This window comes from Orcinus orca, chromosome 8, assembly GCF_937001465.1.
Source record: "Orcinus orca chromosome 8, mOrcOrc1.1, whole genome shotgun sequence".
Taxonomy (NCBI): Eukaryota; Metazoa; Chordata; class Mammalia; order Artiodactyla; family Delphinidae; genus Orcinus; species Orcinus orca.
In genome coordinates, this window is record NC_064566.1 from 5,054,917 (window position 1) to 5,077,024 (window position 22,108).

The 22,108-nt window shown below is 48.0% G+C and overlaps 1 protein-coding gene across 8 annotated transcripts in view; it reads left to right on the forward strand.

The window, feature by feature from the left end:
* The window catches only part of KMT5B (lysine methyltransferase 5B), a 53,761-nt gene extending 39,129 nt beyond the window's left edge, over positions 1-14,632 (forward strand). For 7 of the 8 annotated variants that reach the window (XM_033402422.2, XM_012536121.3, XM_012536122.3 and 4 more), the window contains 2 exons: positions 3,200-3,396; positions 10,322-14,632. In XM_033402422.2, coding sequence (XP_033258313.1) covers positions 3,200-3,396; positions 10,322-11,796 — 1,672 coding nt within the window. In that variant the 3' untranslated portion in view covers positions 11,797-14,632. Of the gene's footprint in view, positions 1-3,199; positions 3,397-3,668; positions 4,671-10,321 lie in introns of those variants that run through there. The other variant, XM_033402426.2, reaches the window with a different exon arrangement.
* The last annotated feature ends 7,476 nt before the right edge of the window (positions 14,633-22,108 follow it).

The window sequence follows — 22,108 nt, forward strand, 5'->3', positions numbered from 1 at the left end:
GAGGGTTTACAGAGGTGCTGACATCGTGGGTACAGTGTCCAGGATACATTTGATGTGCGCTTCTGGGAAATAACCATCCTAACAAAATAGTAATTGTAATACTCTCATAAGTAAGTACTGCAAATTTCACTCTAGAAAATTTGAGAAATGAAATCTAGTGAGGGACCGAAGAATATGAAGGACCAAATTGTTTTAAAGCTTATATGAAAGTATGTCTGATGATAGCTAAGAAAAAATTAGATTCTAAAGTATAGTTAGGGGCAGTTGGCCTTATTAAAAATTTACTATGAAACAGTTGTGATCAAAACTTGATGACACTGGCCGATATGGACAAATAAGAGGACATGAACAGACTCCTGAAATAGAGCCGAGTGTGTATGAAGTCTTAATACCACGTATGGGGAAATGATGATTTCTTTAATAAATAATAGTGACATAATTCGTTGTGCGCCTGGAAGAAAACCAAGCTCAACATCTCACACCATATACAAGATAAATTCAGATGGATTAAAATTTTTAATTTAAAAATATAATGTAAGATGATTAGGAAAAAAATTAGAACGTATACATCTACCCTTGGGGTAGTGGAAATCTTCTGAAAGAAGTTAAGACAAGAAATGGTGAATATGAAAATTTTTGAATAGCTAAAAGCAAAAGTCAGATTAATGACAAACTGAAGGGGGAAAAAAGTACATACACGGCAGAGTTAATATCCCAAGGACAAAAAGCTCTTATAAGCTCATTAAAAAAAAAGACAGACTTCCACTAGAGAAAAGAGGTAAGGAAGGTGCTACACAGAAAATGATGGCCATAAACAAGGAAAACAATAGCTAGGTATCCGTTTTCACTATCAAATTGGCAAAATTTAGAAGCGTACTCTGTGCTGCTGGTGAGGATGTGGGGAAACAGGCACTTACGCAATGTCACTAGGGCTGTAAATTGCTATAACCTTTTGGGAAAGTAATCTGGCAATATTTGTTCAAAATAATCACACCCTTTTGTCTGGCAGTCAGTTCCATATGGAAGAATCTATCCTATGGAAGTAGGAGCATTAGTTAGTAAGGATTTGGTTTCAAAGCAGGGTAGCAGCAGCATTCATGGTGGCAAGCAAAAACCACAAACCTACAAGTTTCAGTAATCACCAGTAGTGCTTGAACAGATTATGGAATGTTTAGTCTGTGTAAAAGGTACAAGTTTCAAAACAGTTCAGATTTACTTGTGCATGATGTAATAAGAAAGCTGGGGGAAAAAAAAGAAAGAAAGCTGGTTGCTGAGTAAGATGTATGGTATTATCCTCTTTGGGTTTTGTTTGCTTAGGAAGAAACAACAATGTGAATAGGTGTGTAGCTCATGGCAAAGGAGCAGGAGATGAGGTGCTGGCAGGTGGTTAGCACTGGCGCCAGGGCGGGGTCGGGGGGCTCTGGGGATGGAGGCTGGCTGGGGAGCACTATTGACTTCTGCTTTATGGAGACGGAGCCTAAGATTGTCTCACCTGTTGCAGCAAACACAAGCATGTGTTACTGTCATAAGTTAAAAAGAAGTAAAGGAAGTAGAGAAACAGATGAATGGGGGAGTTTTACTTAAAAAAAATAAATTTTCAGATAATTCCACCATGATCATTTATTTTGTATTAAAGTATGGCCCATCTTTCCAGAAATATTACAGGTTATGGTAAAAAGGCACAATATCTGAACAAAATTTATTAATTCCTTAATCCACCTGAAATGAAACAGCCTTTAGGATTTACGCATTTACTTTCTGAATATACTTTATGGTGGAGTGGAGTGTAATTGTTGGCCTGCCGTGGTGAAGGTTACCTAGAGGTTTTTACAGTGATTTCTAATGCACCATTTGAAAAAAGAATTGAGGCAGTCCCACAATATGTTTGTCATTTTTACAAAAGCATTAATAAAAGTAGAATTCCAGATCCATTCTAGGAAGGCGAAGAAGGCAAGAATGCTCACCTTAGTCGCCAAACATAGTCTCTGCATTCAGACTAGCTTTGTGCTCCTCCCTAGCATTAAGAGGTTTAAGAGGGAGGGAGAGAAAATAAAATTTTTGTTCTCCCTTAGCAAAAGGTGAAATACTCAGATTCCTTGGAGGAGAAAAGTTATTTTCTCCTCATCTAAATCCTGAAGGAAATAAATCACATGGGATCTTTTGGAGGGCAGTATTGCTTCATAATGGGAAGTGCTCACAATTTTGCCTCAAGTTCAGAAGCTGTTATTATATGGCTTTTCTTTAACAAGCTAAGGCCAGTGACAGGCAAGTCAGTGAAGGCAATTTTGGCCAAAGAGATTTATCATTTTTTAAATGCAATATGTAGTGCTTAATTTTTTTAACCTCATTAATTTATATTTTATTTATTCTTTTGAGCAGAGCAAGTAGAAATTTACCTTTATAACACTGAATAAAGCACAGATTTGCAAAGCTAGGTTCATTAAGGAAGTTTAGGAGGACTTCTTATTAAGCACCCACTTCATTAGAATTTATATAAATATAAATAATTAAAGCAGGTTACAGATCATTCTTAGCCAGTGGTAAAAGCAAGTCTTTTAATGTCTTTTATTTAGTAACATTTTGTTAATTATGTTCATTCAGTAACTTTAAAGGAGGAATTTAACAGTTTTCATTATTCTAGAAGTGAGATTTTCACTAAGATAGCCTAGCCTTCTTATTCAGAATTTCAGTTAGTATTTGTTTGTATCTAACATTAGCTTCTAAGCAATGATTTAATTTATGGAAATTCGCTGGTTCCTCTTTTAATTCTGTAATTCTCAATATTCAGTAATGTAGTGTTAAATTATGCAGAACAAAGCTGGGATATAATTAACAGGTGGGTTATTTCAGTTACAGTTTAGACCTAATTATTGTACCAGTCGGTTTTGAAATTGAAATTTTATTTATTTATTTTTACCTACACTTGAAATTCTACAGGGTCCAACCAATAGCTTCTCATGGGCAATTAACAATTGATTGACAGTAATCATAAATTGTTTTATTTTAAGTCTGGGGCTTTTTTGCATTAATTTTATATATGTGTGTATTTTGAGAGTCCTAGGCTTAGCGGCTTTCCAGTGGCGATTAGGGCCTCATCAGTTCATCACACTTGCTGATCTGATGTGGCCAAGTGCGCTCAGCAACCAGGCTTACGTCAGTGAGAATGCTGTTTGTGTAACCTGTGCTGTTTCTCTTTCAGACGGGGAACTGGTGCTTTTAAATCCAGAGTGGGACTGCCTGCGCCTGCTCCTGTTATCAATAGCAAATATGGACTCAGAGAAACAGATAAACGTTTAAATAGGCTTAAAAAGTTAGGTGACAGCAGCAAAAATTCAGACAGTCAATCTGTCAGCTCTAACACTGACGCAGATACCACTCAGGAAAAAAACAATGCAAGTAAGTAAGGGAGATTTGATAAGCATATCTTTTTTTTTTTTTAAGTATTTTCACATAGTTTGCTTTCTAAAGCATGCTCTAATAGTTTTGATCTTTTAAACATTGAGAGAAACTCTGGGATTCATGCACTTCACCAGCACTGCAAGGTTCTAGAAGTGATTCGAGCACAAAAGCAGTCTGTATCATGCCTCCAGATTTAATATGGTACTAAATTGTCTGCTTTTCTTGAATACTGGGTAACTGGATATTAAATTCTCCATCGTGTGTTCCAGGGTCATCATATGTTTGACAGAAAGCTTTTCAAGGTGTTAGTTTCTCTGTAATGATATTGTTAGGCCCACAAGAAGACAAAGGACGGGGTGGCGTCACACAGGCACATACGTGTTCTGCGCCTGGCCAGTCTGTTAGGATGGATGATGGACTTGGGGAATTCATAGCTTCTGGCCTCAAGGCTTCCACCCTTTTACTGCTTGCTTGCCGTTTTCAAAATGAACTGACTCAATTCACCAAACCACCAGTTACCAGACTCAGAATTGTGATAGAGGAGCAGTTTGAATGTCATTATACTGTGACGTGTTGTAATAGCCACTCGACCGAAAGTAGCAAGAGTGATGAAAAGGAGAAGGAAACAAGCTTTAAGATACCAGTTGTGTGGGGGGGCAAGACCTGATGGAAACTGGAAAAAGAGAATGAAGAATAAAGAGAAAAGAAAGAGAAGAATCCTAAGTGAGCACAAGAAAACACATCACGTTTTTGGAACCTTGAAGTCCTGGAACCATCCTGATTGCTACTGTTTTCCATCTGGGTAGCACCAGTTTTCTCTGGTTGCCACTAAAGCAGTAGGCTCCTTAGTCTGACTTGTCTCTGATAGGAATAAAGTTTAAAAGTTTTAACTTGATGGTCCCCAAAGTATGCCTGTTTTGGCACTCTAAATGTCCATACATACTTGTTAGCAGTAAGTACCGTCTGAGGTCTGATTATTTTAGGCTCTTCTCCCTGTCTTCAGATGTTTTCAGCCCAACTCTGGGTACTCCTCTCCACTACAGAAAATCCCAAAGAAAAGGGAAGATGTCTCCCGTGATGGTGACTGTCACTGCCCTGAATCCTGACTCTACCTTCTGCTGGGAGTCAGAGGCCAGGGTAGCCTCTGCCGTGGAAAAGCGATGCCGCATTCCTATTCCAGTCTTTAACGTCCAAAGTGAACAAAGAAGAGCAGTTAGTTCGTCATTCACTGTTGATTGTTGGTTTTAATAATAAACGCAGCATAATCAACATTTTGTTTTCTGAGTCTGGTTCCTTGGTGAAACTGGCGACTTGTGAGGCCCATTTTATGAATGTCTGCATAAGAACACTTAGGAGTGTGCTGCCAGCCACACGTGGAGATGGCCACGGCACTGTCCACGTGGCTCTGTGACGTTCGTGCGGGTGCTTTGTGTTCTTACGCGTTAACCATACACTGATGTGTAGATACTGAACTCAGTACCCCACTTAGTTTAAAAAATCAAAATAGGAAAAATTTTTGGAAGGTGTTGAGTGTTCTATTATGTGACCATCTATGGGATATTTATTAATAAACCAAATACATGTTCAAAGCCTGCTAGTTGTTAAAAAGAGAAAGAAAAGTGTATGAGACTTGGGCCCCTCCCTTGGGGAGTTTATGCCTTAGCTCCAGGATGGGACCAGTACACAGTAACTATGCAGAGCAGGCTGCAAATGCCACTTGCTAAAGGCTAGAGGGAACAGGTGATCCCTCTGAGCTGTAGTCTCAGCATTACAGAACAGAAATAGAGCCCTTCACCGTGACTGCTTGTATCAGGGTGCTTACTTTAGTCAGGTTACTTTTCTGCACAGTGATTGTCTGGAGTAATTCAAGGGTTGGCATAAGTAGCTTTGAGGGTCATTGTGACAGTTGCTAGACGTGGCTCGGGGCTCTGAAGGAGTTCGAGGTTTACTCCAGTGGTCTCTGAGAACATTGTGCACTAAGTATGTTCATAGCAGTGTTTTCTCGGGCTCTTACATGTGTTCTTTTAGGCTGTATTTCTTTTGCTGTTTGTGTCTTGACCAAACCCTTCTACCTGTTTGAAAGAAAAGACTTTGACACTGCAGTGGATGCAAGGCCAGAGGTGCCCAAGCCTTTCTCCCAAGGGGCGTGGGCATACATCTTGTGTATAGATTCCGAGTACCCATCTTATCCTGCAGTTTGGTTAGAATTAAGCAGCTGACAACTATAGAGGAACTGCTTTCTCTGAACAGCGTGTTTGTTCTTTTTAAAGAAACGTTTCTGCCTAGTTGGAAGAAAAAATTCTTTCTTCCTTCCATGCAGGTCCTTTTTTGGAAGGTGTCTCAAGAACGACAACTTGACTGTTTGCTTTAGCATCCAGAGAGGAGACGAGAAATCCCTTCTCACAGGTTCAGTCCACAGACCTGATTATAATGCCATCACTAGAAGAGTCGGGTTTCTTAGGCCTCTTGTGCCTCAGTGGCTAGGCCACCCCCATAGTGCTGCGTCCTGGATGTGAGCCACTGAAAATGCCACGAGTTGGTGCAAGTCCCAGAGGACTCCCACCAGTGGAATAAGTTCACTCAGCTGGACTGAGGAGCGCCTGCCCTGGAGACAGTGGGCTGGGCCACCACCTGTCACTCTCTCGCCTGCCGCAGACATCACTGGTTGGTCTGAACACTTTTCTGCTGAGCCTGCAGGCTGCTTCAGAATCCTTTCCAGCACCTTTTTCCAGCCGTTCATTCCTGTGTTGGTTGCATGAGGTGGAGCCTGCTTCTTGTGCCTGACAGACTCCTTGAACTGAAGTCTTTAAAATCCTGTTGAGGGTTTTTGGGTCCTCGTGTTGGGAACTTGCCAGGCTGTGTGTGGCCCTCGTGTTCCCTTGGCTCCACCGTGTGTGTTTCTGGGGCTTGTCCAGCACAGGGCACGGGTGCAGCCCGAGCGTTCTGGAAGCTTTGATGTCGTTTTGCTGCTCTTGTGTCTGGCTGTCATTCTCGATGCCCACACAGAGCTGCCTTATGATTTTGAGGACACCCTGAGGGGACCGCAGTAGCCATACCACGGGTCCTTTCCCAGGAGTTGGGACTGGCCCCGTAATAGCTCTGTGGTGTCCCTTAGAGGCCGTGTGACGGTGTGGTGAAAAGCTTGAGATCTGGGGCCACAGGCCTCAGTGCAAGTCCCATCTCTGCCGCTGACCGGATGGACGCTCTCAGGCACGCTAGCCCACCTGAACTTGGTTTTCATTTAGTGTCATAGCTCTTACTTCAGAGAATGCTTATTATGATTGAGATCGTACTAATTTGCCCATTTGGCACTGTACCTAGTATATACTAATTGCTAAGAATGTGTATCTTCACGTGAAATTACTGTCTAGGTTTATGCATTTGGGATTTGTCCCAGCCGTGAGGGAAGAGAGCCACACGTGGTGTGTTAGTGCCAAAGCCAGGGGAGCCGTGGCCGTGCCTTCCCTCCACTGTGTCAGGATCCTCAGTCTCTTGATAGACTTTTCTTAGTTTGCCATTGTGACCACCATCTCTCCTTCAGCCTGCTGTTGCTGGCGCTCACCCCCCATCCCCCCGCGATAGTGTAGCAGCACCTTCGTGGCGCCGTGAAGAGCCCTGGGTGCTTAGTCACGTTGCCCACATTTCTCTTACCCAGCCGGACTGTGCCTTTTGTGCCCTTTGACTTGAGCACACCTTTTAGCTGGGCTTTTGTTGAGATAACGCTTTTCAAACAAGATGAGAATACACTGATAAATACATAAATACGGAAGTGAAGTCTCTCTATTGAAATAACACGTAGCATCAAATTCAGTCTCTCTTGTGCTCTTTAAAACACACACTGAAGTGCTTTGTCAGTGGTTCACTGCAGTCAGCTAACAATGAACCTCTCGGAAGGAGGGGTGGAAGGGCGAGAGCCCAGATTCAAAATCACCGTAAGTGAGATTCATCCAGTGATTGAAAAATCAGTGCCCAAGTGAGGAGAATCTCAGGTGCCACGAAGAGTCACAGGAAGGGTAACCTGTCATGTGTAGAGTCATGAAAGGCTTCCTGAGAGAAGTGTTTGCTGAGCTGAGTCTCAAAAGGGGAGGAGAAGTTGGCCAAGTGAAACGTGCTCCAAGCAGAGGGAACGTCACAAATGAACGTGTGGGCACGAGTGTAGGATTTGCATCAGTAAAGTTCATCAAGGCTGGAGTAGAAGGTGGGAAGGAGGGATATGAGCATAATTTAAAATTTTGGACTTTATTCTGAGGTATTAGGTTATTGGCAGGTTTAAAGCCCAGAAGTGACGTGGCATACCAGGAGAATCATCTGGGCTGCGTGGTGGGGGATGGAATGTCGGGGAAGCAGTAGGGAGGCAAGGAAAGGCGGGTGTTAGTGCCAGAGTCAAGGCAGGAAATGGTGGCATCAGGAATGGAGAGGAGGTGGTTCCAGCGGCACTGCAGGAGTGGACTCCACAGGACCAGTGGCTGGTTGGTGAGAGTTAGCGAGAGCAGGCGTCATGGATGACCTCCCCGTGTCTGCTTGGGCAGCTGGCTGGGTGTTGGTGGTATTGACCAAGATGGAGAACTTAGGCTTGGTGGTGAGTTCCCTTTGGGCATGTTGACTTGTGAGGGGCTCATGAGACAATCTTAGCGGGCGATCAAGGTCCCAGTGGACCTTCGGTGATGCGGATCTGTAATTAAGGCGAGAATCAGGCTAGAGACTTTGGTTTGGGAACTGCCAGCATATCGATGGTGATAGCCGTGGAGGAGTGGCTGCTTATGGCCTGGAGACTGAGTAGAGTTTTCAAGGGGCCTAGGATAGCAGAGGCCTGAGGAGTGCAGTCCACCGGGCAGATGGAGGAAGAGGGTCCGGGACACGGAGGGAAGGCCAGGAGAGTGTGCTCTCGCGAGCAGCCAAGGAGAGAGGGGGTTCAGGAGGGGGTTCAGGAAAAATAATGGTTAGCAGCGTCACATTCTGCAGAGAAGGAAGCAACGGTACGGGCTGAAAGGGTCCACCGGATTTCATGACAAGGAGTCTGTGAGGGAGACTGGCAAAGGCGCTGTTTAGGAGGACAGGTTGGATCCAGATTGCAGGGGGATTGCAGTCAAGGATACACGGTATAAGTGATCATTGTGGAGGGGTGGTTGCAGGTATGAAATGAGAACCGCTGACCTTGGTCATAGAATGGTCCTTGAAGAGCCATAGACAGCAAAGTCTCACCATTGCCACATTTGAGAAAGGCAGACACCAACACGGGTGTGTTTACATCATAAGCACATCTACTCTCACCTTGTAGGAAGCCTTGTAAGCACAAAGAAATCCTTTAGCAAAAGCCGTCCCTAAATATCCTTATATTTAAAAAATTATTTCTGGTAAGTTCTGTATAATTCAGTTCATAATACGTCGGTGGTTCTCAAATTGGGTGGCACCCAAACTTTACTGCTACTACTGTTCTTAAAAAAAAGTTGCCTCCCTGGTAGCATCCGGCACAGATAAGCATGTTCTTGGTTCAGTCAGTGGATCTCATTCCTGGGAATTCTGCTGGTTTGGAGATCCCAGAGCCATTCGTGAGCCCGTCTTCCTGAGTACAGAGACTTCTGTTCTTGGCGGGTTGATGTTTTTGGAATGCTGTTCTGCATTCTTGCTCCTCTCCCTCAATAAAAACTAACTAATGGTAACCTGACTCGCTCAGCCATGCAGAAGGAACAGCAGTCACCCTGGCGACCCTCAGGCGTGTAGGAAGCAACAGTCTTGTCGGGCAGCGTGCTGGGCTTACCCACGTTCACTGGTTTTTATTCCCTCTGTTTTCTATTGAGAGGTGGTGATGATTCGTTTGGTCATCTCAACTTCCCTAGTGAATGATTTAAAGGGGTATTTTGATGGGAAGAGCTTTTCAGGTGGGGGATGGGGAGCAGACTAAGTGATCGCGGAAGTGACTCACGTAAAACACTGTGACTATAAATCCAAAATGTAGACGTAGAGAAAAACAAAGATGGCGGAAAGGAAAGTCAGTGGCAAGGTCAGAGGCTCACCACGGGGCCACCTGACACTTGAGTCACATATAAGCCTTTTGAGAAGCCGTCCAACTGTCATGTTAGTTCTCAGGTTGTCATTCCCAGTAGGTTGTCATCCCCTTGTCCAGAGGAAGGAAGTTGGGTCCCCCTTGTCCCGAGAGTGTAACTCTAGCAGTGCGCTTCTTCCCTCTTGCGGTTTGATTGTCGGCAGCGGGCAGTCAGCGGAGAGATGGGGCCAAGTAAGTTCCGCAGCCTTCAGAGCCTCTGCTAGTCCTCACAGCATTGAAGGGAACAGCTTAGAAGGTGCGGCATTTGGGGATAAATGTCTAGTGGGAGTAACAATATGCGGTTCTTAGGATCTCTTTTTCTTACTTGAAAACATCGTGATAGAATTTGTCTCTGAGAGCCTGTTAGTCACCTGTCGCCAGTTCTGGATTACTAGTCAAATAACATACTTTGAGTTAATGAATAATGGATTTTAGAAACATTTTAAATGATGATTTTAAGAAGAATCTATGAAAGAAAAATATTATTTTTACTTAGCTTTACTTCAGATATTTTATGTGGTAAAAGACTAAATCAGGGAAAGAAGTGTTCAGTTTGGACTAGTGTCGTGATAGATTAAGGACACTTAGAGTGAAATCCAGGTCCTTGCTGTGCTAAGAGCTCTTTAACCCTGAAATTACGTACCTGGAAAGTGAATAGATGCTTCTTAAATTAGAGGCAGAAATTAGAAAGCGAATGTAAAGGAGAACTGTAGGAGTGCTGGCGGAAACGCAACTGGGGTCTGTCTACCACGTTTTTTGTATAATCTAAACATTTCATAGCTCATCATCTGGGTGTTGGCATTGTTTTGTTGAACATTACCGTGTTACCAAGACTGTTTTTCATCCTTTTTTTTTTCTTTTTTTTTTTAAACTTTGCAGCTTCTAACCGAAAATCTTCCGTTGGCATGAAAAAGAACAGCAAGAGCAGAGCATTGACAAGGCAGTCCATGTCAGGAATTCCAGCTCCTTCCAACTCTACCTCATCTAAGCTAACTCCTATAAGTAATTCCAGGGTACCAAAGAAACTGAGAAAACCTGCAAAGCCTTTACTTTCAAAGATAAAACTAAGAAATCATTGCAAACGGCTGGAGCAGAAGAGTGCTTCGGGAAAACTCGAAATGGGAAACTTAGTACTTAAAGAACCTAAAGTAGTTCTGTACAAAAATTTGCCCATTAAAAAAGATAAGGAGCCAGAGGGACCAGTCCCGGCCGCGGCGGCCAGTGGGTGCTTAACTAGACACGCAGCGCGAGAGCACAAGCAGAACTCCGGGCGAGGCGCCCCTGCGCACGTGGAGGGCGCCCCCTGCACCTACACAACCCGGCGGTCCTTGAGGACGAGGATGAATTTGAAGGAGACCTCCGACATCAAGCTCGAACCAAATACGTTGGATGGCTACAAAAGCAGCTTGACGGAACCTTGCCCAGACAGTGGCGAGCAAGCATCTCCTGCGGTGCAGGAGGAAGAACTGGCTCACGAAGCTGCGCAGAAGGGGGAGGCCAAGTGTCCTAAGAGTGACAGCACGTCAAGGAAGAAGTCACGGCAAGGGAAGCTGGTGAGACAGTTGGCAGAAGCAGAGGAATCCGCTGCGGTGCACGATTCCCCCGGCAGAGCTGGCGTGGGGCGAGAGGGCGTGGGGTCCCACCCTGACCAGGGCGAGCACAGCAGCCTGGAGGGCGTGCCCGGGAGCTACACGGACTGGCCCCCTTCTCCCGTTAGCGGTTCTGTGGTCGCATCAGACAGCTTCAAAGCAAAAGACAGCTTCCGAACTGCAAAAAGTAAAAAGAAGAGGCGGATCACTAGGTATGATGCACAGTTAATCCTAGAAAATAACTCTGGGATTCCCAAATTGACTCTTCGTAGGCGTCATGACAGCAGCAGCAAGACAAATGACCAAGAGAATGATGGAGTGAATTCTTCAAAAATAAGCATCAAGTTAAGTAAAGACCATGAAAATGATAATAATCTCTATGTAGCAAAGCTTAATAATGGATTTAACTCAGGATCAGGCAGTAGCTCTACAAAATTAAAAATCCAGCTAAAACGGGACGAGGAGAGCAGGGGGTCGTATGCAGAGGGGCTTCACGAAAATGGGGTGTGCTGCAGTGATCCTCTTTCTCTCCTGGAGTCTCGCATGGAAGTCGATGACTATAGTCAGTATGAGGAAGAAAGTACCGCTGATTCCTCCTCTTCAGAGGGAGATGGAGAGGAGGATGACTATGATGACGACTTTGAAGACGACTTTATCCCTCTTCCTCCGGCGAAGCGGCTGAGGCTCATAGTCGGAAAAGACTCTATAGATATTGACATTTCTTCCAGGAGAAGAGAAGATCAGTCTTTGAGGCTTAACGCATAGTAAGCTCTTGGTCTTAATTTGACCCGGGATAACTACTTTAAAGAAATAAACAATTCCAGTCAATTACTCCTCAGCCGAAAACATTTTAGGGGCAGCACTTCTGTTGTCTTTTCACTTATCAGCATAATACTGTAGAAAGTGTACAGCGTACTGACTCTTCTTAAAAGTCTGATTTGTGCAAATTTTTATTGTACTTTTTAAATAGCCTTCTTATGTGCAATTCTGAGTTAGAGGTAAAGCCCTGTTGTAAAATAAAGGCTCAAGCAAAATTGTACAGTGATAGCAACTTTCCACACGGGACGTTGAGAACAATAATGTGGCTACACAATTTTCTTTTTTTTAACTTTAAGAGCATCAACTGGCTCTTTAATATATGACTAAAAAATAATTTAAAACAAATCACAGTAGCAGCATATTAAGGTTTTCTAGTATATGCTAATATCACCAGCAATGTTCTTTGGCTTTTTGATTTATTTGCTAGATGTTTCCCCCTTGGAGTTTTGTCAGTTTCACAGTTTGCTGGCCCAGGTGTACTGTTTGTGACCTTGGTTAAATAGCAGACCATCGGTCGGGTGGGAGTGAAATCGGTTTCTTTAAAAAAAAAAAAAAAAAAAAATTACATGCGTGACAGCTAACTTTTCAGTACGTTATATGTACAAGGGTCGCAGTGTGCAGGAGGAGTTTCGATACAGCGTATTTATTGCTTGTCATGTAAATTAAAGACCTTGTATTTAACACTTTTCAATCCTTTTAGATAAAATTGTTCTTTGCAAGAATGATTGGTGCTTATTTTTTCAAAAAATTTGCTGTGAACAAATGTGATGGCAACAAACAACATTTATCTAATGAACTACAGCTATCTTAATTGGGGTCTTCAAGTTTTCTGTTGCACTTGTAAAATGCTACAAGGAATATTAAAGAACTCTATTCACTTTAACTTATAATAGTTTATGAAATAAAAACATGAGTCACAGCTTTTGTTCTGTGGTAACCTATAAAAAAATGTTTGTCTTTGAAATTCAGTGTAAAGAACTGAAAACAGTGTATATGTTGTAAATATTTGTGTGTTGTGAGAAATTTTTGTCATAAGAAATTAAAAGAACTTACCAGGAAGGTTTTTAAGTTTAGAAATATTCATGCCAATAAAATAGGAAATTATAAATATATAGTTTTAAGCACTGCATCAGTGGGAGTTCTTGGCTTATGTTAGTTTATGTATGAAAATATCAAAGATTTTTTTGACTATATTATCAGTTAAACAAAAAGAGGAGTCATTTAATTTGTTTTTGAAGCACTTTGAGAAAAATTAATTTTAAGTAACTTAATGAGCAAAATTTTGATTACTACTTTATGTTCAATACCAACCTTCCATTTCTCTGGATGATTTTACAAATCATTGGACAAAGAATCTGAGAATATAAATCTGTAGCAGGTGTTTGACACCAGTGGGTCTCTCTACTTCTGGGAAATGTGTACATGTACTTTCAAATATACAGTGTTCCTAAGTGAAATCAATTTAGGAGATTCGTGTAGTGTCTAGAAAAGTAGCCCATATCTTTAAATCCTTAAAGGAATCTGCAGGTAATGAGAAGTCCAGTGGAGAAAACCTCAATGCTTACTGTTACTCCTTACTGATTCCTACCAGTTTCTAGGTTCCTGGGGATACTATTTAAATTAAGTTCCTTAGAACTATTGCTAGTAGGTTCCAAATAGAAATTAGTAACATTCATAAAAGTTCTTTAAATTTAGAATTTTTCTCCCCTTCTGTTCTTCAAGGAATTACTTCCATAGTCTTCTGTCGTCTCGTTCCTGTTTGTTACGGTGCAGTTTCATCCTCAGGTATTAATGTGGGAGCAGGTGGCTGACCTCCTCGCCCACTCACACCCCCCTTTGCTCGCTCCGTCTAGAATTCTTCACCTCTCGAAGTAGGGCAGCCCTGCAAGGTCTGTCCCAAGGCACTCGGAGCAGTCTACAACCTCACCCAGTCCTCCCGGTGTCTCTGGGTGGCAGTGGGAGACTCAGGCCACTGAGAAGGTCACGCTCAGACCCTGTGTCTGGGAGGTACCAGAGAGCAGGGGGTCATCTTTTATTCCCACCTTAGTTTGGAGTCTTTCAGAGAGGTCCAGAGACTAAATCTTGAACTGTTTTCTTGGAATACCAACGATAGCCATTTCAGGAATTTCATCTTAAGGAAAAAGTAACAAAATACCGCATTTCCCACTTTACTCCATTTTTAAGCTTAATTTTAGTAATTTATTTATGAAGTTTAACTTTATTGAGGCCTCGTCTTTGGGGGCTGACCTTCCCGTGGGTCCGAGCAGTGACGTTAGGTGGTGGTCACTGCCTCAGGAGTCGGTGTGCACAAGCGCTCGGCAGCCACTGCCGGCGCCTTCCAGGGAAACCTAATTTCCGTTTTTACAGTTAGGGGCCTCGGAGCTGGTCTAGCTCTGCTGTAGAACTTCACTGTGTGGAATGGCGAAACCCACACACTGTTGACCACTTGGAAGAGGTTGCATTCAATAAAACGTAGCTAGAGCTTATGCAACGATTGGTAAAGATTTTGGCATTGTAAGAATTAGGAAATGATCATAGAACTATATGTAAGGTATTCAATTTTCAATCATTTTTCAAATTACTGTTTTAAATTGTTTTGCTGAGTTGTAATACTTTTGAGATACAATGTATTCCTTGTACTGAAAGAATGAAAAAAGGACTTTTTCAGCATTTGAGGTAAGTTCTTTAATGTTTCATTAAAAACATTTTTTACAAATATTTTGTACATGCACTTGCAGTATTGAGGTTAATCATTTTAATAAATTCGGAAATTAAAACAGTTTGGCCGGTGTTCACTGTATCTGAGAAAAAAAGATCAAAGTGGTGACTGTGTCCACAAGGTTTTCACGTACAGTAGCATTTGTAAAATCACTTTCTGAAGCTTTTCAATATCTGTGAGTGTTCTGAGCCCTGGTCTCCTTTTGCTTCTGGTGCCGTTTGGTTTAAACCGGGGGTAAGCACGCGTTCCTCTCTCGGTGGGGAGACCACTTTCAAACTACATAGCCCCCTGGCCCTCAAACCCAAGAAGGCTTTTGCTACCCAGTTATTCATGGTGCCTGACTACTTAGTTTTGTCCCCTCTCTGAGACAGAACTGGCATATCCAGCACTGGCGTGAATCATTTTTTTTCTCCCAGTTACTGTAGCAAAACTTAAGTTGGGAAAGGAAATGTGACTGGCTTAGGAGTCAGGAAACCTGAATGTGCCCAGCTCCGCAACATGTGGGTGACCCCGAGAAAGCTGCGCACCCCCAGATCTCCTCTTTGCAGCACCTGTAGGTCAGCATGGACACCTGGTCCTGTTGCCAGTTAAGCTTCAGGGTGAGCTGCGTCCACTCGCGGTGAGGGCGGTCAGGGTGAGTGGTGCAGACCAGGCTGGGAAGACTTCCCGATGAATTGGAATATCCACGCGAACTTGGGTTCCCGGTATGAGAAACGGCTAACAGGGCTTCCCTGGTGGCGCAGTGGTTGAGAGTCCACCTGCCGATGCGGGGGACGCGGGTTCGCGCCCCGGTCCGGGAAGATACCACATGCCGCGGAGCGGCTGGGCCCGTGAGCCATGGCCGCTGAGCCTGCGCGTCCGGAGCCTGTGCCCCGCAATGGGAGAGGCCACGACAGTGAGAGGCCCACGTACCGCAAAAAAAAAAAAAAAAAAAAAAAAGGCTAAGAGGTGGCGCACCTGTTAAATCCACAGCCCCTTTCAAGGCTCGGGTTTGCTGTCTACCCTGAGATGAGTTGCGCCTTCTCCATAACCAGTGGCAGCTCCCGTGCCGCCCAGAGCCCTCGTGTGAGTTCCTTTTCTCCAGTGCCAACTCTGTTGTTAACATGTGCCCATGATGTTCACTGCAGAACCCAGCGGCACTCAGTGGGGCGCAAGCATGCTGCTGACCTCAGGGGCACTTCAGTACCCCAGGGCTACGGTCAGTGTGACCTCTCCTGCAAGGGAGGACGAGAAGGTCTCCAGCCTCCTCCCTCCCTGATGTCATAGGGTTTGGGCAGCGCTTAGTGTTTGCTAGTGACAGGCTCAGAAGAAAAGTGGACATTGACTCTTCAGGAAGGGGCAGGGTACATTGGACGGGCAGGGTTGGGCAGAGGGGTCTCCCACTCGAGCTCCCTCCACCCTTCCTCCTGCACTTCTGCCACTTGCACTCTCCCAGAGGGTTAAGCTCACGTTCCTGGAAGCAGTTGAAAAGCTGCTAACCTGGAGGACAGAAGACGGCCTACAGCCTCACAGAAATAACTTTGGTAAAGTCCTTTTTACCAGATCCTGTTTTCTCCTCGTCAGATTCGTGAGTGTTCCTGCCGAGTTGCAGTGGACTGACTTCTGTCTTTTGGGCGTCACCCACCCTGTCGGGCCTGCTCTGCTAAGGGGAAGCAGAGCACTGCTGGGTCTGCTCAGGCCCACAGCGAGTCGGCAGGTGGCCCTCTCCCCAGTCTGAGAGCCTGAGCAGGCAGTGTCCAGAGTGCCTGGGGCAAAGTTGCATTTCTTTGCTATTTGTCAAGCAGTGATTATGTTAGGTGCTGCTAGGGGTGGGGAGGCAAGATGTGTGTGTCTTCAGTGTGGGGGGTAATTAAAGCCCTGGGAGAAGGTGAGATAACCTGGGCAAAGAGGACAGGCAGCCGCAGGGCCCTCTGGACACAAGGTCAGGCAGGTGCTATCGCTCTTTGGTCCTCGTGCCCTGGGGGCGCCTGGGGAGGCCCTTCCAGGAGGAGCCAGGCAGGTGGAGGAGAGAGCAGGCGGAGAGGAGGTTTGACCAAAGGTGGAAATGATGAAACTGGAAGGGAGGTGGAGTTAAGGATTAACAAAGGACAAGAGGGTCTGACTGTGGAAAGCTTCCACAGGGTGGGGGAGGGGAGGGGTTACTCAGAGTCTGGGGAAGGAGGGGTGGTCTTAGGTTGATAGGTCTGTTTTCCTTGGCAACAGGAAGAAAAGAGGTGGTAGGTGAAGGGGGGAGCCAGTTCCAGCATGAAGGTTTCTATTTTGTCTAAAGTAGGAGGTGAGGTCACCTGACCGGGAGGAGATGACGGGCCCAAAACTTGAGTGTGCGGGAGATTTGAAATCAAGAAAGGGTGCGCAGGCTGACTAGGAACCCAGTGTGGTGCATCACAGAAGTCTCAGTACCAGTCAGTGTTCTAGGCACCCATGGGAGAAAAGGCTGGTGGCAGCACTTCTCCACACAGGTGTGAGGCTCTCAGCCAGGTGGGGGCCACAGAAGGCAACAGGGCTGGAGGCTATAGGGTGCAGGTGGGCAGGAGAGGGCTTGAACGAAGAGGCCTGGAGTGCACTCAGGGAGGAGGAGTCCGCAACCAGAGTAGGCCCCTGACCGGGGGAAGTGGACTTGCCCAAGGCCTGGCGGTGCCCCTGTGGTCAGAACAGCCAAGCGGTAGCTGGACGAGCACACCGGGAGGACAGGAGGCTGAGGTCAGAGGGGAGGCTCTCGAAACTGGAAGAGCTTCATTTTCAATGGGATTTGGGGGAGAGTGTTGTGGTCCTGAGGCAGCAGGAGGGCCAACAGAACCGAGGTCAACCAAGATGAGAGCAGATCAGCCTTCACCGTGAGCCCTGGGAAGCAAGCGACCACCCCCGGAGCCAGACAGAGACTGAGCCTGTGGCGGACAAACACGGGAGACACCCTCTTCAGGCGGCGGGGGCCCGGTCTGGGGCTGTGGGTAGTAATATGTTTCAGGGAGAGAGTGAGTCAGCCTGCCCGAGGCCACGTGGCTAGCGGCAGCGAGTGGCAGCTCTGGCCCCAGGGCCCCATTCCTGGTGGATCGGCCTGGAGAGCACTGGCTGGTGAGGGTCTCAGAGCCAAGGGTCGCTCCAGCCTCTGTCTCGAGGCCCCGCCTTCCCCAGGTTAATTCTGGAAGTCTCCGTCTGCTTCTTAGGAGTGAGTGACAGATAGCAGCCACTGCGTCTTACCCTCATTTCCACGCAGTGACGTGCAGCCAGGAGAACCTTGTCCAGAGGTTATCGTGCAGATATGCTGGGTGAGCCACCGCCATGTGTCAAGGGTGGGCGAGGTGCCACGTGTGTTTGCTGGGCCTCCGAGGGGTGCGGACTTGTCTTTATCTGAAAAAGTGAGTCAAACACGAGGATACCTCAAGACAGCAAAAGAAGAATTCCAAGGTACCCTCCAGCCTGGCAACTCTGCGGTGGTGACGGTGGCTTCACACAAAGGTCCAGATGTGAAGGAGGGACTGAATCTGACCAGGAGATTTCTTGTGTTATCCCCTAAAATACGCCTATGGTACCCTCCGGACAACTGTCCTCTCACAGGACAGACTTCAGAAGCTGTAAGGACAGGCCCGGGAGGCAGAGTTCCATTCTAGGACAGAAAGCTGATTTCCATGTCGGAAGCACACCCGTGAAGCGGGTTACCCCGTGTTTGGCTCCCGGCAGGTCAGGCTCTGAGGTTTCTCCGCAGCCCCTCCTTGGGGCCGCGAGCTGCACGTGGCACTGGCAGAGGTGCCCAGGATCAAGCCCGAGGCTGTTACCTTCCCTCCTGATTCTGGCAGGTGGAGGAGGCCCTTCGCAACGTCACTCTCCTAGAAACCAAACAGAACGACATTTATTTCCTGCTCTTGCCAGTTAAAGCACATTTTTCTTCTTCGGGTAAGAGGGTGGGTGAAAGACTGAGCCTTGCCAGCCTCCGAGTGGACCAGAGCTGGCCCTGGAAATGGCTCAGTCTGGGCTCACAGCTAGTGGTTGATACCTGGCCTTCCCCCCGCACCCCCTACCTCAGGCTGCCCACCCGGGTTTGAGCAGCACCTTTGGTCTTTCTGCCCTTTCCTAGCTATGTGAGCGTGGGCAAAACACTGCCCCCTCTCGTCTCAGCGTTCTCCCCTGCACGATGGGGTAATACTGGCACTTAACTCTGGGATGGTTGAGGATTAAGTGAGACCACTTGTTGGGCCTTCATGTGGGGCCTGGTACCCCAGCCAGCAGTTGGTGTCAGCTGGCATCAACGTGTGCCACCTCAGCAGCCTGTGCGTGGCACCCCCGGCCCTCATGGGCCTCTGACCTCTGCGCTCGCCAGCTGACCCCTACTCAAAGGGCCTAAATCATAACTTCCTCCGTCCCAACCTCAAAACGCCGGCTGCCGGAGATGGTCTCCACCATTAACATGGCTCCAAAGGATTCCGCTTCTTTCTTCCTCTGGCCGGTGCCTCCTCTGCTCACCAGAGGATGCTGCCCCATCCCTGTCCGTCTCCTGCTGACACAGGGTCTCTCTGGTTCATCTGCTCCTTGACGACCTTCCCTGCTTGAGCGCTGAAGAGGTGCTGGCTGCTCACTCCAAAAGCACAGCGGGGGGGACTTCTCTGGTGGCGCAGTGGTTAAGGATCTGCCTGCCCATGCAGGGGACACGGGTTCGAGCCCTGGTCCAGGAGGATCCCACATGCCGCGGAGCAACTGAGCCCGTGCGCCACAACTGAGCCTGCGCTCTAGAGCCCGCACGCCACAACTACTGAAACCCGAGCGCCTAGAGCCCGTGCTCCGCGACAAGAGAAGCCACCACAATGAGAAGCCTGCGCACCACAGTGAAGAGTAGCCCCTGCTCGCCGCAACTAGAGAAAGCCCGCGTGCAGCAATGAAGACCCAACGCAGCCAAAAAATTTTTTTAAATAAATAAATTTATAAAAAATGCACAGGGGCCACAGGAGTGATTTGGACCCAGCCCTTTCCCTCACACACAGCAGATACACAAACAGCAAACAAGCGTGAGAAGTGCTTGACTAGATGTGTGTGAGAAGCACTGATGGATTACAGAGGAGGGTGTCCCCACTTCTGCTGGGGAATCAAGGCAGGCTTCAAGCAGGATGCGAGATTAAGGAGGGCCCTGAGGGATGAATAGGAGTTCATAAACTCAAAGAGCAGAGAGGCAGCCGACACGTGCGAAGTCCTGGAGACAAGGAAGGACAGGTGAGAAGGATGGTGAGAAGTTCGGTGTGGCCAATCTAGGAGGTTTAAAGGAAATAAGTGGGCCCAGCCCGCAGCCCTGAGGAGACCAGGGGTCAGGGGGAAGGAGACAGGGCCCCTCTGGGTTGAGTGGCAAACGCTCTGGTCAGGCGCCCTCGGGGCAAATTCTGTCTCCACCACTTCCTAATTTCGTAACCTTTGTTTCCTATTCTGTAAAGTGGAGACAAGAGTCGTGTCCACCTTGCGGAAGATTAAATCAAACAGCAGAAAGATGCATACTGATGGGTAAGTGATAGTTGCTTTCGTTTCCTGGAATCTAATTCCAAAAGCTGTGCTTTTTCTCTGGCTTCACCCAGCCAGACCCAGGCTCAGCCTGGACCTCCCCAGGCCCCCTCTGGACCCCAGCCCCAACTGTGGCCCCGAATCCCAGGAGGCCACTGTAGAGAGGAAAAGTGACCCCCAGGAGGGACACTGCCTTGCCTGGGATCACACAGCGAGCCGGAGGCAGAGGGGGCTGGGACCTGAACCCAGGGCAGTGCAGGCAGCCTCAGCCGTGGCAGGTAGTGCTCTGACTCAGCGGCCAGCCCGGCCAGCGAGACAACTACTGTTGACATGTGATAACGTGTTTGTTTAGCTGGGGTCACTTGCCAAGGGGGTTAATGTTCAACTCCCACCAGCCCTGGAGCTGCAGCAGGGAGCCAGGTAGTGAGATCCCCAGCCAGCGCTGGGCCCACAGCCTGTCTGTCCTACCCGCCCAGATACAAGTCAGCCCTCGCCTTGGGGAGCACGAGGCGAGGTCTCCCAGGGTCTGTCTTGGATCTCTGGAAAGATGTGCAAAGGCAGCAGGTGGGGCCCCTCATTGCCACTCCTGGGAGGAGGAACCCGAGGTTCTGAGTGTGACAGTTTCACGAGAGCCCACAGGGCTCCATGACGTTGGGCTGAGCTGGGGGCGTGAGGACCCCTGGGAGGCCCTGGTGGGCTGGGACACAAAGTGTGGGGGTGGGGTGGGTCTATCAGTGGCCCTGGGGCTCACTTGGGTTAGGTGGTCTTTGCTTGCTTTTCCCTTTGCCTGGACCCCTCCTGCCCACCCTCACCCCAACCTGAGAGCTCCTTCTCACCTCTCGGGTCTCTGTGTAGATGTCACCTTCCAAATCCTCTCTAACCCCGATTTCCTCTCTTCTCAGCCTGATCCCTGGTGCCCTATGGGGTCCTTGTGGCCCGACAGGTATCAACCCCAAGGAGGCCTGGGCGAGCTGGACCCAGGCTGATGGGAAAGGGCTTCCTCCCTGGAGAAAGAACCCCTCGAGCGATTTCCACTACCCATCCTCATAGGTTGGCTGGCAGGGGTCAGGCTGCCACCAGCCGTGGGACCCCCTGGGCCGGCCTCCCCTCCTCCCTCCCGGTGAGGCTGGAAGCGCAGGGGCCACGCTGACAAAGGGGTCAGAGCAGATCCGGGCCCCAGGACCCTTCACTCCACACAGTGACTCCCAGAGAGAAGGAAACGGGGAGCAGAGCCCGGGTTCTGTGGAGGGCCCAGGTACATGGCCCGGATCTGGGGCGGGGAGGGCCGCTGGCCAAGGGGGAAGTGGGCGGGGTCAGCAGGCTCTCTTGCTTCCACCTGCTGCTGCCCCAGCCGTCATGCCAGGGGACAGCGGGGACCGGCAGGGAACCCGTGGTTCTCTGCGGCATTCCCCGCCCGCCCAGCTCGCTTCTGGGCACAGAAACAGCTGCTTCCCGGGGCTTCCCACACAGCCCCGAGGGCTGGGCCGCACGAGCCCTGAACTCACAAACCCAGCCTCATTCAGCTTCAAGGAGCCTTCTAATCTGCCTCTGGACACCCAGGAAGCACAGAGAGGGAAACAGGCCCCTGAGGGCCAGGATCTGCCCTGGGCAGGGGCAGAGCAGGCACGAGGGCCTAAATCTCTCTCCTCCGGGCCGAGTGCCCTCTCTGTGGGGATGGTAGGCTCTTCCTGACAAGGAAGCAAAGCTGGAGGTGCAAGAGGACAGGGCACCTCGGCTGCCCGCCCCTGAGGGAAGGAATACGAGGGGCTGAAGTTGCAGGATATGCCCAGAGGGAGACCAAGGGCCCTGGGGACAGTCCCGCCCTGCCTGCCAGCCTGCCTGCACTGGACAGTGGGCACAGTGAGGACCAGTGGGGCAGCGGGGCTGGCATCCGCACCTGGGTCAGAGAAGAGACAGGCCGGGCTGCCCTGCACTGAGAAGGGTGTGGGTGACCCCGGGGCCAGGTGACTTCCGGGCCCTGGGTCAGATACGCAGACTGCAGCCAGGGTGGCAGCGAGCATTGGCCACGTGGCTTCCAAAGGCCTCGGTGTCAGCTGGGTT